This window comes from Fusarium falciforme, chromosome 2 (genome assembly GCF_026873545.1).
Source record: "Fusarium falciforme chromosome 2, complete sequence".
Taxonomy (NCBI): Eukaryota; Fungi; Ascomycota; class Sordariomycetes; order Hypocreales; family Nectriaceae; genus Fusarium; species Fusarium falciforme.
The window spans coordinates 4,681,272-4,696,284 of NC_070545.1; the positions used below are offsets into that span (position 1 = coordinate 4,681,272).

At 50.8% G+C, this 15,013-nt stretch overlaps 5 protein-coding genes across 5 annotated transcripts; 3 read left to right on the forward strand and 2 right to left on the reverse strand.

The window, feature by feature from the left end:
• Positions 1–2,050: 2,050 nt before the first annotated feature.
• Positions 2,051–4,098, forward strand: NCS54_00332800 (Hypothetical protein; the record flags this gene model as incomplete). The annotated part of the gene is made up of 4 exons (XM_053148905.1): positions 2,051–2,084; positions 2,214–2,822; positions 2,882–2,956; positions 3,011–4,098. 4 exons carry the CDS (start codon positions 2,051–2,053, stop codon positions 4,096–4,098), a joined length of 1,806 nt encoding a protein of 601 aa, XP_053004880.1.
• A 1,665-nt stretch (positions 4,099–5,763) lies between these two features.
• On the forward strand, positions 5,764–6,642 carry NCS54_00332900 (Hypothetical protein; the record flags this gene model as incomplete). Its single annotated transcript, XM_053148906.1, has 1 exon — positions 5,764–6,642. The coding sequence occupies one exon, from the start codon at positions 5,764–5,766 to the stop codon at positions 6,640–6,642; it is 879 nt and encodes a 292-aa protein (XP_053004881.1).
• A 2,792-nt stretch (positions 6,643–9,434) lies between these two features.
• On the reverse strand, positions 9,435–9,969 carry NCS54_00333000 (CFEM domain-containing protein; the record flags this gene model as incomplete). Its single annotated transcript, XM_053148907.1, has 2 exons — positions 9,435–9,646; positions 9,699–9,969. 2 exons carry the CDS (start codon positions 9,967–9,969, stop codon positions 9,435–9,437), a joined length of 483 nt encoding a protein of 160 aa, XP_053004882.1.
• A 1,038-nt stretch (positions 9,970–11,007) lies between these two features.
• Positions 11,008–12,775, forward strand: NCS54_00333100 (Hypothetical protein; the record flags this gene model as incomplete). The annotated part of the gene is made up of 3 exons (XM_053148908.1): positions 11,008–11,090; positions 11,154–12,506; positions 12,664–12,775. 3 exons carry the CDS (start codon positions 11,008–11,010, stop codon positions 12,773–12,775), a joined length of 1,548 nt encoding a protein of 515 aa, XP_053004883.1.
• A 391-nt stretch (positions 12,776–13,166) lies between these two features.
• Positions 13,167–14,731, reverse strand: NCS54_00333200 (FAD-binding PCMH-type domain-containing protein; the record flags this gene model as incomplete). Its single annotated transcript, XM_053148909.1, has 3 exons — positions 13,167–14,231; positions 14,293–14,592; positions 14,648–14,731. The coding sequence occupies 3 exons, from the start codon at positions 14,729–14,731 to the stop codon at positions 13,167–13,169; spliced, it is 1,449 nt and encodes a 482-aa protein (XP_053004884.1).
• Positions 14,732–15,013: the final 282 nt, after the last annotated feature.

Genomic DNA, 15,013 nt, shown 5'->3' on the forward strand with positions numbered 1-15,013 from the left:
TTTTACGGTCCATCGCGATTGCCAATTCTAGTTGTCGTATAGGAAACGTCGTTCAGCATTAAGACAATGCATAAGTAGTCGGCAAAAGAGCTGGGCTGTATATAAAGCAATAATGAATTGAGGTGAGGACTGAACGGCCGTTCGCGAAGCTTGCAGGAATAGATGATCAAGGGGCACAATGTAGCGTGCCGCCTAAGCGAATATAAGGCAGTTGATATCCCTAGTTGTGACTATCTAGAACGGATAATGCTCAGTGGTACTAGACGTAAGTGGGTTCCACGAAAGTCGACCGACGTGAGGATTTAGGCCTGGGTCAAAGTAGCCACGATCCCACATGGTATGAATTGTGTCGAGACGAAAAGTTCTCTTTTCTGATACCACAACTTGCTCGACTGTTTGTATCCGATATGGCTCTAACGTGACGCTAATTGGCTCTCCAGGCTTTCAACAAGGAGCTGCGACTCATCTAGGTTACCGGGGCACCCTGACCGCCTTCGCTCGTGGACGAAAGACTCTTCATCATGTCTTCGTTGAGAGCGAGGAGTGGAAGAAATCCCGATCCAAAGATGTCGTAGCTGTTGAACATGACGGAGACTTGCTCCTTGATGCAGTTGTATGCCTTAAAGTGGATGATGCCGGTCGCCTTGGACTAATAGTCAGCAATATCTCGAAGAATAAACCCTTAACAGTACTCAGCCTCCAACAAAGTGCTAGGATTAACTTAAGAAAGCTTCTCGTGAAGGTGGTGGTGGTGGCATCAGCTCTTCCACAGGAGAGTAAAGGGCTCTGATCCCGAGGAAGCTTAAGGACCAAGACAGGCGGCACAGTCCCCGAAGCCAATATCCAGCCAGCACGAGCGGATATCCAGATGCACAGGGTCTAAAGCTTAAAGTATAGTCTCTTAGAAAAGGCTCAGCGTTTCTTAGAGAGTTTCACGACCGAAGGTGTTTTTAATATCATAGGACTAGAAAAGCAGTCAGGTGTTTTTAAGTATGGAATTAGTTCCCCTGATCGCTTTTCTTTAAGTCAAAGTGCCCAGCGACCCATCTTCCGAGAACGCCATAGAATGTTTCCTCACGCATAATTTGTCAATCCTCACTAATTTTCTGCGCTCGCAACCCTTTTTACTTTATCGCTCGTTTACGATAATAGTGGCTAGAGTTATGATATAGCAGCCCCTTTTACTTTCATTTTCCCCTAGACCGTTTGACATATCCAATCGTTCTGTGTGAAGTTGCAGCGAGGATGGAGGCTGCAAAACTTCTATCGGTTGTGGGATATAGACTTGAAATCGGATATCTCCATGCGCCGAGGAGCTCCGAAGCCGTCGTGGAGCGCGTTTAGCAATGACATCTTGCCTTGCTTTCTCCTCCTGCCTACCGTATTTTCGAGGACTCCCACGCTTCTTAGGTGCTTCGGGCATAGTGATCGAGATACAGTGTGATAATGATTAACTTGGACTGTCTTGAAGTTCCTATAGCTTGCCCGCTTCGCACACAAGGCACATCACGGGGTGTAGAATCTCCAGCTCGTCGGATAGACTAGGCCCAATTAGGAAGGCCACGTCGCGGCCCAAAACGGGAAAAAAAGAATTATCTCAAGATTAACACAAGCAATAACACACAGGTTAAAGGATAGGCCCGATAAAGCTTACATAGTATAATATAGTACTATTAGCACTATACTATACTATGTAAATATATAATAATAGCGTTTTCCTTTTTGTTAACAAAAAACTTAATTTTTGACTATTAAAATTTTTACTTTTTAGAAAATCCTTTTTCTTACTTATCTGAGTGACTTTTATTTACCCCACTTTTTCCTTGATTACTAAGCAGACTTTTGCTAGCTTCCGGAAGAGCTTATGCTCTTACAAGGACCAAGCAAGCATCGCTCATAACCCCGGTCAACAGCTGCTGTGTACCCAGCCTTCCCGCCTGCAACTGACCTCAAGTCCCGGCATTTGAACCTGGCCATTACAACTCTGGCACCAAGCCATCCCTAAGAATTGGAGCCATGCACGCATCTTGACGACCAAAAGTGACATACGATGGACAAGTTCGACTGCGTCGTCGTTGGCGCGGGTGAGTAACGCCAATGCTGATCCTCATGCCGCTGGCCTAGTATCCTTCACATCTAGGTAGCTGGATAGGGCGAATTAAGTGGCTCCTACGGAGTACAGCATGGGATGCTAATTTGGACCTCTCTGTTAGGATGGTACGGCTTGGCCGCCGCAAAGCAGTATCACTGCACTTGCCCAGAGGACTCTCTGGTGGTCTTCGAATCAGAAGCGACGCTAGGTGGCACATGGGCAGACCATCGCCTGTACCCAGGCCTCAAGAGCAACAACCTCCTGGGAACCTTCGAATACCCCGACTTCCCCATGGACAGCGCCACGTTCAACATCAAGACGGACGAGCACATCCCCGGCGGGGTCATCAACGCCTATCTCAAGGCCTACGCAGCCAAGTTCGGGATCAATGACTTGATCCGCCTTAAGACAAAAGTGCTTGTGGCTGAGCATCAGGACACGGCCGAGGGTGGATGGGTGTTGACGGTCGCCGGCTCTAACAAGGAGGAAACCAAAGTCTGCACGCGCCGGCTCATTATCGCGACTGGCCTGACTTCTGAGGCTTTCCTCCCGCACTTTGATGGCCAAGAGGTGTTTGGCGGAAAGGTATTCCACGGCAAGCATTTTTTGCAGAACGAAGACACGATACAAGCGGGCAAGTCCGTGACAGTGTTTGGCGGGACAAAGTTCGCCTGGGATGCAGTCTATGCCTATGTCACGGCTGGTGTCAAGGTTAACTGGGTAATCCGGTGTATGTTTATGTCCTGGCGTTGCACCTGACTACTCGTCGAAACTGACGCGAGAAACTAGCATCTGGACATGGGCCCTGTTGGATGTCACCGCCGTATGTGACGCCGCTCAAGAAATGGATCGAGCAGCTGGCGAGTATGTGCTGCTCAGTCTTCCCTCCCCGCTCCAGCTTCTGACAGGACTGAGCAGACATTCGGTTCCTCACTTGGTTCAGCCCTTGTATATGGGGCGAGGTTGACGGCTACAGAGGTATTCGCAGCTTCTTACACAGCACTGCCGTGGGCCGAGCAATTGTCAACAGTTTCTGGAGCATCCTCGGCGGCGACGTCATCGCCGTCAACAAGTACGACTCGCACCCGAACACGGCCAAGTTGAAGCCTTGGATTGAGGCTATGTTCGCGGGCACCAGCTACAGCATCCTCAACTATGATACCGACTTCTTCGAGCTCGTCAAGGGTGGCATGGTCAACATCCACATTGGCGAGATTGACCACCTCAGCCCAGGAAAGGTCCACCTATCAGACGGCACTGAGTTTGAATCGGACGCTCTTCTTGCCAACACCGGCTGGAAACACGTACCGCCTATGAAGTTTCTACCCGAAGGAATCGAGAAGGAGCTTGGTCTGCCACATGCACCAGCGGAGGGAGCGCCAGAAGAGGACCTCGCGAATCAGCATCCGCTCATTAAGAAGGCCGACTCCGAGATTATGCAGCGCTTCCCACGCCTCAAGCATCAGCCTGTCTGGAACAAGAACTATGTTCCCCTAACCGACCAGAAAGGCATTAGCAGTAGCGACGACGTGACACCATGCAAGTCTCTCACTCCGTACATGCTCTATCATTTCCTAGTACCGCCGTCTGAGCGCCTCCTTCGGACTCGCGACATCGCTTTCATCGGCATGGTCAGCAACTTCAGCAACATCATCACCGCCCACCTCCAGGGCCTCTGGATCAGTGCCTACTTCTTGGGTCGACTCGCAAAGGATCCTGCTGCCGCCGTCGGCGATGAGGTGTCGATGTCGAAGCTGCGATACGAGACGGTGCTACACAACCGCTTCGGCAAATGGCGCTATCCTATCGACTGGGGCAACAGGAACCCTAGTTTCATCTTTGACGCAGTTCCGTATCTTGACCTGCTGCAGCATGACCTTGGACTGGACCCTCACCGCAAAGGCGGCTTCTGGTCCGAGATTTGGGATCCGTATGGACCTGAGGATTACCGGGGAATCAATGAAGATTGGAAGGCCAAGTACGGCAGTGACAGGCCGATCGACTAAGGTGTCCTCCCCCTTGCCTTAATTTCTCCCACTCAGTGCAATGTAGGGGATGCTGTAATTTGAGTAGGAAACCCATCCTTGGAGGGTTACCTAGGATACCCCTGCGCTCTCGTAGCGCAGTTTGGCTGTTTAGATTGGTTCTTTTGCCGAGGGGCTGTCCACTCCTGAGAGGAGTGCTTTTACGATTAGAAATGTGCTTATTGACCATTGCACTCAGGTCTTTCAGGAACCTTGAAACTTGTCATGCTGGGAAATTGCAAAGGACAACGGGCCTCCGGCAGACCTCACAACAAAATCTAATAATGCCTCCGTACTTCGTAGAACCCACGCATGTGGTTTCGTGTGATAACAATCCTTTACGCGTTGGGAATTTTCAGAATGGCACCATTCAAGAATGATAATGCTACTGCAGCAAAATTGTTGGCCCTGAGTAACCTAATTTCTTTTCGTGTGTTGGATATATCAACTGAGTGGTAACACCGTGCGGAGACCAGAACAACTTTACGTGTACATGTGCCCAGACAACCATATCCTGTTGTAGAGTTTCGTTTTGCTCACTATGAGTTGGCTGTAGCCAATGAGCCCATTTTCGCTAGGAGGGAAGGCTTCCTCATAACCTCAAGGTCAGCCAGGTGGAAGTTTCTAAATACAGATTTACCAGCCGCATCTTGTCTCAAGCCAGCGAGCAGTTATCTTAGACAGCGACCAAGTTAATCTATTTGACTTTAATTAAAGTCATTTCCTCATTCTATATCTTGTTCAGCCTACTTTTTACGGGCAATAAGTGATCTTAAACTTTGACTTGGTGTTAAGTGTTAGCCCACCACCCGTGCAATTTATGCAAAGAGGTAAACCAGAAGTAGCGATGTCAGTGGTGAGAAGTCCATCTTAGTATCCCATGTCGGGGGACTGGTCCCGCGGGGTCAATTTCATTCTCGGAGCCATACCTCCAATTACCTATGTTGGCCTGTTGCCGTCACGTAGCTCTCAGCGGTTGTGTCTTCGCAGGGTACGAGCAGACAGCCAATAGCGCAAGTAAGCGATGCACAGCACAGTGGCATGGTAGTTGGGAGGCCTTCGCTTATCCGTATGGAGTTTAGCTTAAACGGCCGCGGCTACAGTAGGCCCGACTGGCAAACCTTACAAATGTCTAATCAGTCCTCGTTATCTTACTGCCTTTTATGCAGATATTTTAATCACTGATAGTATCGGGAAGCTGAAAAGATTAGAGCTTTTCCAGTGGCGATGCAGTAACGGTTCTAGAAGCAGGTGGTTGAAGTAACTTGTTTGTCGTCTCTGGAAGAATTTGTAAACGACCCGAGTGTGAGATCCAAGTTCATCCGGAACCAACTCCATATGATGGAGGTCAATTTGTGGCATAAATTGTGTGATGGCCTAAACCCGAGGGTGAGAGGTTTTGTTCACTTTTCCACGTTGCCCTACTGCCGATTCAGACCTTGAGGGCAGTATTGATTCAATTAACAGTCGAAGACCGCTTTGCCCCGGTCCTTATAAATCTCAGATTGAAGTCGGAGGAATATCAGTCCGGCAGCGCCAGAAGGATTCTCGGGGATAATCCTTCGGCCTTATAAGAGACAGCCGATGGGGCCAAAAGAGATAGAGGAAACAGAGTTAGCAGCAATACTAAGAAGCCAGACGCTCATCATGCCCTCTTCCGCGCCAACACTTCTCTACCCCGACATTGCAGACATAAGTCATGCTACCCCGGCTCTCGCCGAGTTCCTCCGTCACTATTTCCAGGCCAAAAGTCGTCATGATGCAGACGAATGGATCAAAGACTTTGATACTTCCAAGATCACCTATATTGAAACAGGACTCGGTCTTCATCTCAACTCAGCAAATTTTGAGGCCAGGACGAAAGCAATAATGGCGACATGGGGCGCAGATGCCAGGTCTTATCCCCTTCGTATCATTGGCGACACGCATAGCGCGGTCATGTTCTTTGTGGACACACCGGCTATGTTCGGCTCCGAACTTCGTGGGATTGCCGCACTTGACATGGAGAACGGGAAGGTTGTTCGCCAGGTCGACTACTGGGACGGGCGGCGATCTCCCTTGGCCGAGACAAGAGTTCCGGAGAGCCAGTACCCCGCCAGTTTCGGAGAGTCGGCAGTGCAGAGGGCTCGGAATCCGGTACTACAGGGCATCGTCAATGAGCTCCATGCGGGCCTTTCGACGGGCAACGGCAGTGTCACAGCGGCACTGTTCGACGTTGATGCGGTCTGGGAGGATCGAACTACGCGCACCCTACTTGATGGCCGATTGGCTATTGAGCGCTACCTTGCCAGGGCATCCTCCAGCTTGCCGTATGGTACTGGCGCGACTGCTAGACATGTGGTAGGAAACGAGCAAGGCGGCGGATATGAATGGATCGGTGGGCCAGGTGCAGCCACTCCCCATGGCATGGCAGCTCTCAAGCTCAATAAGGATGGCTTGATTACCTGGATCAGTCCTGTTTGGGATGCATCATACGCTAGCGACGTTGCAATTGCAACGCTTCTTAGATTCGCGATCGAGGAATAGGCCGCTTCTTAGCAGATATATAATCGTTTATTTTATAGCATAGCTATGTCAATTAATCGTATTGATAGTCTTTGTTGAGCGGTCGAGACAAGTCAGGCGAGGTGTTGAAGTATTTGGGCATGGCTAACGGTCAAGAAACAAGACGTTTCATAAGGATCGGCACTGACTCTTATCAGAAAGTCGGTTCCATGAAGCTCAGGCGGCGCCTTTGAGAAGATAATTGCGGCATCGCATCGAGGCAGTTAGCCAAACTAGAAGAGTCTCGACACACTACAAACCATGTAAAAGTTACTCCAAGAAGTTGGAGTTTCGGGCCGTGGAACCTTTAGTGATTCCAGTTTTCGAGATGACGCTGCGCATTCCAAGCCCTACCAAACATGTGAAGCCAAGCCTCCAACTCGCTTCTCGAGGTCACTAGGCGGTCTTTTCTCGGCTTCTACAAACAACCCCCAGCTTTGAAGCTGTCCAGGGCCAATAGCATAACTCCGTGCCGCACAAGCCTCAATCGGCAACGGGAGGCCTCGCTAAGCTCCACGAACAGTTTGCCACATGGGACATTCCAAGCACCCTCTTGAGGTAACTTATCGTCATTCAAGGCCTCGAAACCCTCAACTATAACTGGAGTTTGAACTCTTTCACCTTGCTGGGGCCGGGCGACAGATTAATTGTGCTCTTTCGTGTTGCAAGACGCCATCGATACCAACAAAGTGACATATTCCGGCTGTTCCCGATGCTCTCGCAGCACCCGTCATATCTACACCCCGACACTGGAAATTGGGAGTTTGAGGAATTGGTTGAGAGTTTACCTCTGGCAATCGTGGCCCATGTCCAGACGTCATGCAGTTCATCATGCTCTCTTTGCACTGCCCTCTATGGGGCGGGCCATTAGTCCTTGGCGATGGTGGTGAGAGGTGTAGCCAACATTGCGATCCCTGTAGATCTCTCGCGTCGGGCCGTAAAAGCCGCCGTCTCTGGATATCCGCAGCGGCTTCCGGTATCCCAAGCAGTCTCATGAACTCAGTCATGACAGGCGGTTGGCCGGTAGAAGAGAAATATTTACTTGGCAATTCTACGGATGCACGGCACGGCACAAGCACTGCCACCGAGGACGGGTGATGGCTCAGTGCGCTGACGCAACACCACAGTCGGAGGAGGGGAACAATTCGAATAAATTACGAGTCTAAATGGTTTACAACTCGTACTCTATCTTGATCGGGTAATATCACGGCTAGAGCCCTGACAATTCTTCGGTTCGCTAACGTTAGTGGCTATCACTAGGCCAACGTCGGAATTCGGATTGGAACCACAATGCCGATTACGTAGCCAGTGCAAGGATAAATTTGATCCTATTATCCGAAACTGGAAGATGGGCACCAATATGCTTAACTATATAAGATGATACCCTGGGCACATAACCAAGACGCATTGACCTAGAGCGCACTCACCCTGAGGCACATCAATCGCCCAAATCACCACTGTTACAAACGCCCCCAAGAGATTCTCTGTTATTGGGGCCCCGATAATGAACCCTTCAATTGCCCTCATCGGCTTCATTGCCGCCCAGGTGCTTTGTATACTTGCCGAAGCCCCCATCGACGCTGACCGTGCGGCCCTCGAGGTTGAATGCGGCGAGCTCGGAGTTATGGAATGGAACCTGGATGAACTTCCGGAAGGGACGAACATTACCAACCTTCGAAAGTGTAGAGAGCATCCGACTACAATCGCTGAACAAAGACCATACCTTCACAAAAGGTATTGTCGTTCCAAAGACGAAGATACGCAATACGGGTGTGCTGACGGCTGGTGCTGGAAAACCAACTGTGATAATAAAAAGGGGAGCGGACATTGGTGTTGGCTAGCGTACGAAGGGGGGCATGGAGATTGGGCATCCTGTGGCCGCTGGGAGGATTGCAGATGGTCTTATGATAATGATAACGCGAAGTGTGGGCAGGGCGGTTGTTCAGCTTGTAGATGTAGCTGTTGATTTTATCCGACCCTGCAACGGCACATGTTTCAACAAGATGTTTTTGTAGGTAAAGGTTAAGGAGTGAAGGGTTTGGGCTGGTCTTGTATCAGCAACAGGCACAAGCGGTGTGGTACTGACGAGCCGGTTCCACTAATATCAGACAACCAACCATTTTATGGCGGTAGACCGATTCTTGGTGACGAGCGACGAAAGAACTACTCAGCCAATTATGATTTAGCTAAGACTTTACTGCCAGTAAGGGCTATTTCCTTATCGCTCTAGGCCCAGTTTTTGCAGACCTGCTTTACTGGAGGAAGCGAGGTTTCCCTAGAGCGTGCCCAGTATTCCGTAGCGACGGGGTTCCAGGCTCCCTTCACACTGTCTGGGCCCTCTGGGCGCTACTCAATATTTGCGTACGACTCTAGGGACTGATAGTTGCGGCTGTAATCTTAAGATGCCAACGGGGACCCCTAAGACATTCAGGAAATGGCACGCATATTGAGAGCTAAGCTAGTGGATAGGGCTCATGGGTGAGTTTTACAACAGTCCTGTGAGGGCCTTCAACCCTCCCAATTGTGACAAGATTTTCGCCATTGTCTACCCAGTGAGTGTACATTTTCGACTGACAGATTTGCTGATTAACTGATTGATTAATGTATTGATTAGCCCACTCAAACTTTGCATTACTACTCCCAAATCATGCTTGTGTAGCGGGGCGTGGTTGGCAACTCTGGCATATAATATCTAGATGGCTAAAATACAAGTTGTGAAATTGAACTAGAAAGAAAGAAAGTGTTGATCGATCCAGATCTAACGAAACCTCAACTCAGATAACAAGAGCAGCAACCGCACCGGCTGCAAGAACCTTCATAGTGTCATAGCCAACGTTTCCAGCCGCATTGGTGGAGGTCGAGGAGGCGTCGGCCGTGGCTTGGGTTGCAATAGCTGCGTCGAGGACCTTGGAGGCGGAGACAATTTCGGCATCGTCGGGCTTGTCGCCCATTCTATCGCAGATAGGCCGGATCAAGTCAGTACCATCTTGAGACGTTAGCTTTGTTCAAATTCTCATCCAGGATACAAATGGGTTCACCTGAAGCTTCGTCGAATTCGCATCCGTGCTTGATGATGCAAGTTCCCATTTTGGCAACCAGGCTTCCCACGTCGGAGCAGAGACACTCGAGGTTAGCTGCATCACAGCCAATCTGTTCGTGAATGCTCTCGAGGCATCCAGCCACGCAAGAAGGGATCTCGGAAACAAGGCCGGGCAAAGTTGTTGGCTTTGGGGTTGACGCAGTCGTTGTGGCGCGAACTGCCACCGTCAGGGCGAGGATACGGAAGATGTTGTTGGTCGGGAAGCCCATTGTGTCGTCTTGTTGTGAAGTTGTGATGGAGTTGGATGAGATGATGGTCAAGAAAATGGGTAGTGCGAACACTTATTTATACCTACCAATGCTACACGCCATGGCCTTTGGGGGCCCCCAGTTTTCTATTCTATTTCTATAATACGGCGAATCTACTTGCCTCACAAGAACTGCCTTCTCAAAGTGCGACACGATTTCTCCTTTGGAAAGGGATTGCGGTCATCTCTTTCTGCAATATCTCATTGGTCCTCGCGTGAAAATGTCAGCTCCACCCACTTGAAGAACAGCACGGCGAACGCCGTAGCCGAGCACGTCGGCCGTGTTAGTGCCGGTCGGTTGGCGGATCGGTTCTGGTCGCCGATCCGCCACTAATCAGCGGCTCGCCGACTCCCAGGCATTGGCTTCCCTGACTGGCTGACAAACCATTGTAGGCCCCGGTTTTGGTCTAGGGTAGTCACGCTCTCACCGATCTGTGAGTCCTCACTCCGTGCTCTTGTCCAACAGATTCATTATCACACATCCAGAAATGGCAATTCGGATAAAGAGCAACCGCGCTTTACGGGCCATATCGGGATCATTGAAGATAGGTAAAAGAATCAAGATAATTATTAAAGAAGGCAGCTGTCAGTTGGTTGAGAAGCATTTGTGAGGGATATTGCTCTGCTGGACCTATGGATGTCATACACGACAAAATCTGCGAGAGTAGTGTCGTGGCGCCAGTGCTAATATGGAACGAAAAATGTCTTCAATTACTATGATACAGCAACGAGACTTGGCCATCTTGTTATTTCCTGCGATGCAGCCCATGTAGTCGAGCCAGCCCAACTCCGGCGTTGCAATTCAGATCCCAGAACGCTGATTGGCCGTGCCGTAAAAAGGGCACCTTGTCTCAGCCACACTAAAAAGGGGCAGCTCCCTGACTCGTTGATTGAAAGGAATGCCCCCACCCCGAGCGATACAACAGGGCTCATGAAAAGCTGAACTGCATCCAACTTCTCTTATTCCTCGCGCCGTATTTTGCAACCACAACTTACGACAATGGTTATCACCGAGGCTGCATTTGCCAAGCCCAAGTTCAGGCGAGCTTCTGGTCCAAAAAGCCGCTTGGGCTGTATCACATGGTAACCCCCAGCATTACCCCTGCTTGACATGCTCTTATCCCATGCCTAACCAGGGCTTTGTAGCAAGTCGAGGCACTTGAAATGCGACGAGGAGCACCCTTTCTGTCGCCGCTGTCACGATGACAAAGTTAGATGTGACGGCTACGCAATGCCTAAGCCCAAGAAACAACGCAGAGGGCGGCAGCCAAAAACACAAGCTGTACAGCTGGTGGCTCAGTCCATCACCATTCTTCCAACTGTCAACGATTTCCCGTCATTGACGGATGTCGAACGACTCTATTTTCAGCATTTCTTACAATGGACGACAAAGCAGCTTTCAGTTTCCCTGGCTTCCAAAAACTTTTGGCTCCGTTATGCCCTTCCGATGGCACATCATTCCGAACCCATCAGGTACAGCATGATCGCGGTTGGCGCTTCTCATCGACTCTTCATGGCCCGCTCAATAGGTTTCTCGCATCCTTGGGAGCTAAAGCGTTTGGCTATTCACCAGTACAACAAGGCCATCACGTCAATCTTACCTACCATGGCCGTCAAAACAACATTGAGTATCCACCGTACTCTGGTCTGCTGTCTACTCTTTGTCTCCTTCGAGGCCCTTGCCGGTCGGTATGGCGAACTTTTCCGGCATCTCCGCGCCGGTAATCAGCTGTTTCACGACATTCACGATACGCCGGTCCGAACGTCCACGTCGGAGGAACGTGTGGTGACCGAGAAGCTTATCGAGATGTTCTGCCGACTGGGAGTGGAGTCGTCCAACTTCATGGATGAACATAGCCTTTCGGGAGTGTCGCAATGGTATCGCAACAATCCTCCACCCAAGGTATCATCCGACCTTCCGTTCAAGGATCTTGACGAGGCATCGTATGAGCTACGGAAGCTTGACCTCCGACAAGAAGACAAGCCTTGGGATGCCGAGAGGGAGCCTGAACCAGAAGGGAGCTATGGCAAAGAAGAGGAGCCGTCTAGCCTTGGCGATGCCCTTCGTCAATGGAGCTCGCGCTTTGAGGCGCTCACTCAGCTCCAGGGGACACATCTGTCGACTGAGGCGGGATCGCAACTTCAGAACCTACGCCTACGCCAGCGGTTTTGGCAGATGAATATCGACGCATTTTCATCGGAAGATGCGTTGTCAAATCCCCAGACATTTTCCCCTTTCATGGCCATGGCCGAAAGCGTGGCGGCGCCGTTTACCACCATGAACCAATCAACCTTTTCTCTCGACGGTGACCTTATTTCAGGCCTCTCTTTCGTCATGTCAATCACACGCGATGATGGTATCAAGCCACGAGCCCTCAACTTGCTACGCAACCTCAATCGCCGTGAGGGCATTTGGGATAGTCGGGATGTCGTTAAGATGCACGAGCTGATAATGTCTGCCGGCGAGTCAGACAGCGAGCCTGAAGAATGCGACCTGTGGTGCGTGAGAGAGGCACCAGCTGGGATACCCGGGATTATTGAACGGCTACAGAGGAGATGAGGAAAGTGGAATTAGTGGTTGTAATACGTGCTGAGCCAGCACCTGCGTGCGCTTGATGGAAAGCCAAGCGCAGATATATTGACATCGATACATTAGTGCGCGTCGTTGCGAGAGTTTCGATGAAATGGACGGCTGGTGGAACCCTATAGAGCTGGAAAGGACTCAAACTACTTGTACCTATTCTGGGTCTTTGATGGCCAACATTTGACGCGTTCAGGGGAAAGAGTGTGTGAGACTAGCTCACCCGCAGAGAATATCAGCAAATGAAAGACCCATGCCGTCGATCTCGATGTTTGATCTACATAAGCCAGATTGGAGAAAGGCTACAAGTGAAAGGCCACTATGTTAGCATTGAGATATGATGCTATGATGTGTTGATAATGTGTTCTTTATTATAGTTGAAGCCCAGCCCTCGATGGGATAACTGAGCCAGAAGACCGGGTACAAGTGAGAGCAGCCAGTCTCTCCAGCAAGGCAATCAATATGACCACTAGAAGTTCTATGATGCTTCGCAAGACCCTGGCTCCGTAGCTGGAGGTGCTTGCAACACGAGTGGGCTATGTTTTCCAGCTCGCTTGACCTGAACCAGCTATTCAGGACTACCCATCCAGCTTGAAATAACCTCTCCAAAGCTGCGCCAGATTTCCCAGAGGGTCCCAATTTCTGGCAATCTGCTTCAACCTGCGATTATTATCCTTGCCATATTGCTTCTGCACCTGCTGTGTGTTTCCTGCATAGTTCATGTATACGAACCCATTGTCCAGTCCACGCTTCTTTGCCATGCTCTCGATCTTGGCAATCAGCTCCCGTGAGCTGTCTTCGACGAGCCTGTCTAGCCGTGCGTGCTCCCAGGTTGTCGTCAACTGTACTATCATCAAGGGTCCATCCGAGTATTCCAGGCCCAGAGCGTTTCCGCCATTTTTCTGCATTGCGGAGAGGACATTTACGGGAATAGGCTGAAAGACCAGGAACGGGGTAATGTTACTCCCTTTGGCGGCTGCAAACAGAGCGGCGTTTCGGGCTTCAAAGAGGGGCACGATGGCGGTGAGCAGGGACGGAGAGGTAGCAGAGACGGTTGTATCCCACCACGTTTGCCGCGAGCCGTATGGGATGTCGATTATCCTGGATTGCGCCGAGATGTTGGTGACCAGCGTGGAGTTGGAAATGGGCGATGGGATAGACTGAAACTGGGCAAATACAGGAGGAGTGCTGTCCGGCGGCGAAGGAATGGTGGCATGATAGAAGCTGGCGAGAGTGATATACCCGCCGAGGGAAGGCTGGTAGGTTAAAACAAAGTATGTGTGAGCCGCCGGGTCGCTCGGTAGGCCATTGACCGTCAAGTTCTGGAACAGCGGTATCAGCGTGCTGTTCAAAGCACCCGGAAAGATCAACGAGCTGGTCCAAAGGTCACCCTGGTCAAATGAAGCCAGGTCGAAGCGCGTCACGATGCCGAAATTCGAGCCACCGCCTCCGCGAAGCGCCCAGTATAGGTCTGGGTTTATCGTTGGGGACGCATTAACAATGTCGCCCGACGAAACCACGACTTCAAAGTTGCGCACATTGTCGCAAGCCCACCCTTTCAGACCAGAGAAGTATGAGATACCGCCTCCGAGGATTAGTCCGCTTACGCCGACGTCTGCGACACGCCCGCCCACGACGGCCAGCTTAAGCGGGTCGAGGGTTTCGGAGACATTAATCCAACGGTTGCCAGGTTCCGATGGAGACAGTCTGGCGATCGGCCGAGACAGTGATGTCATTAAGGTACACCAGGTCGACCGTCACGCCGTCGGCGATGTTGGAGCCCCCGGCGAAGGCGGTGTGTCCACCACTTTTGACTGCGAAGGGTACATTTCGTGACGTGAGGATCTTGATGACGGTCGAGACTTGTTCCGTATTTCTTGGAGTCACGAAGCATCGAGGATGCACCTCAGCTTGTCGATCTGACCAGAAATTGTTGGCCTGAATGTAGGGTGTGGTGTTGGGATGTGCCACATTGCCTGGCAAGGCTGCTGCGAGAGCAGTACACTGGAAGGCATCAAGGTCAATAATAAGCTGGGGTTGGTGTAGACAGTATCCATACCGCGTCGCTTGCGCAGTCCAGAGCATTCTCTGCCAGCGCCAGCCGCTGCAGGCTAAGGCCGAAGGCCAATTGAGCGAGTCTCATCCTGATATTGGCAATCTGTATCATGGAGTTGTGTGAGCCGCTGTCTCAAGAGTCGACGAGAAACGGTGAAAAGAGATGGCTCAGATGGGAGAGCCCATGATGAGGAAGGGAAGAGAACGTGCAAAACGAAGGCTGGGAGCCGGGTGACTACCCCTCAGAACGTAAGCAACTAGTCTAGTTACTGCATGTACTTGGCGAGGGAGGTTCAAAGCGCTGGACATGTCGATCTCAAGCCACAAACAGGACACACGATATTAATTGGCACACTCGCGGACGTCACTC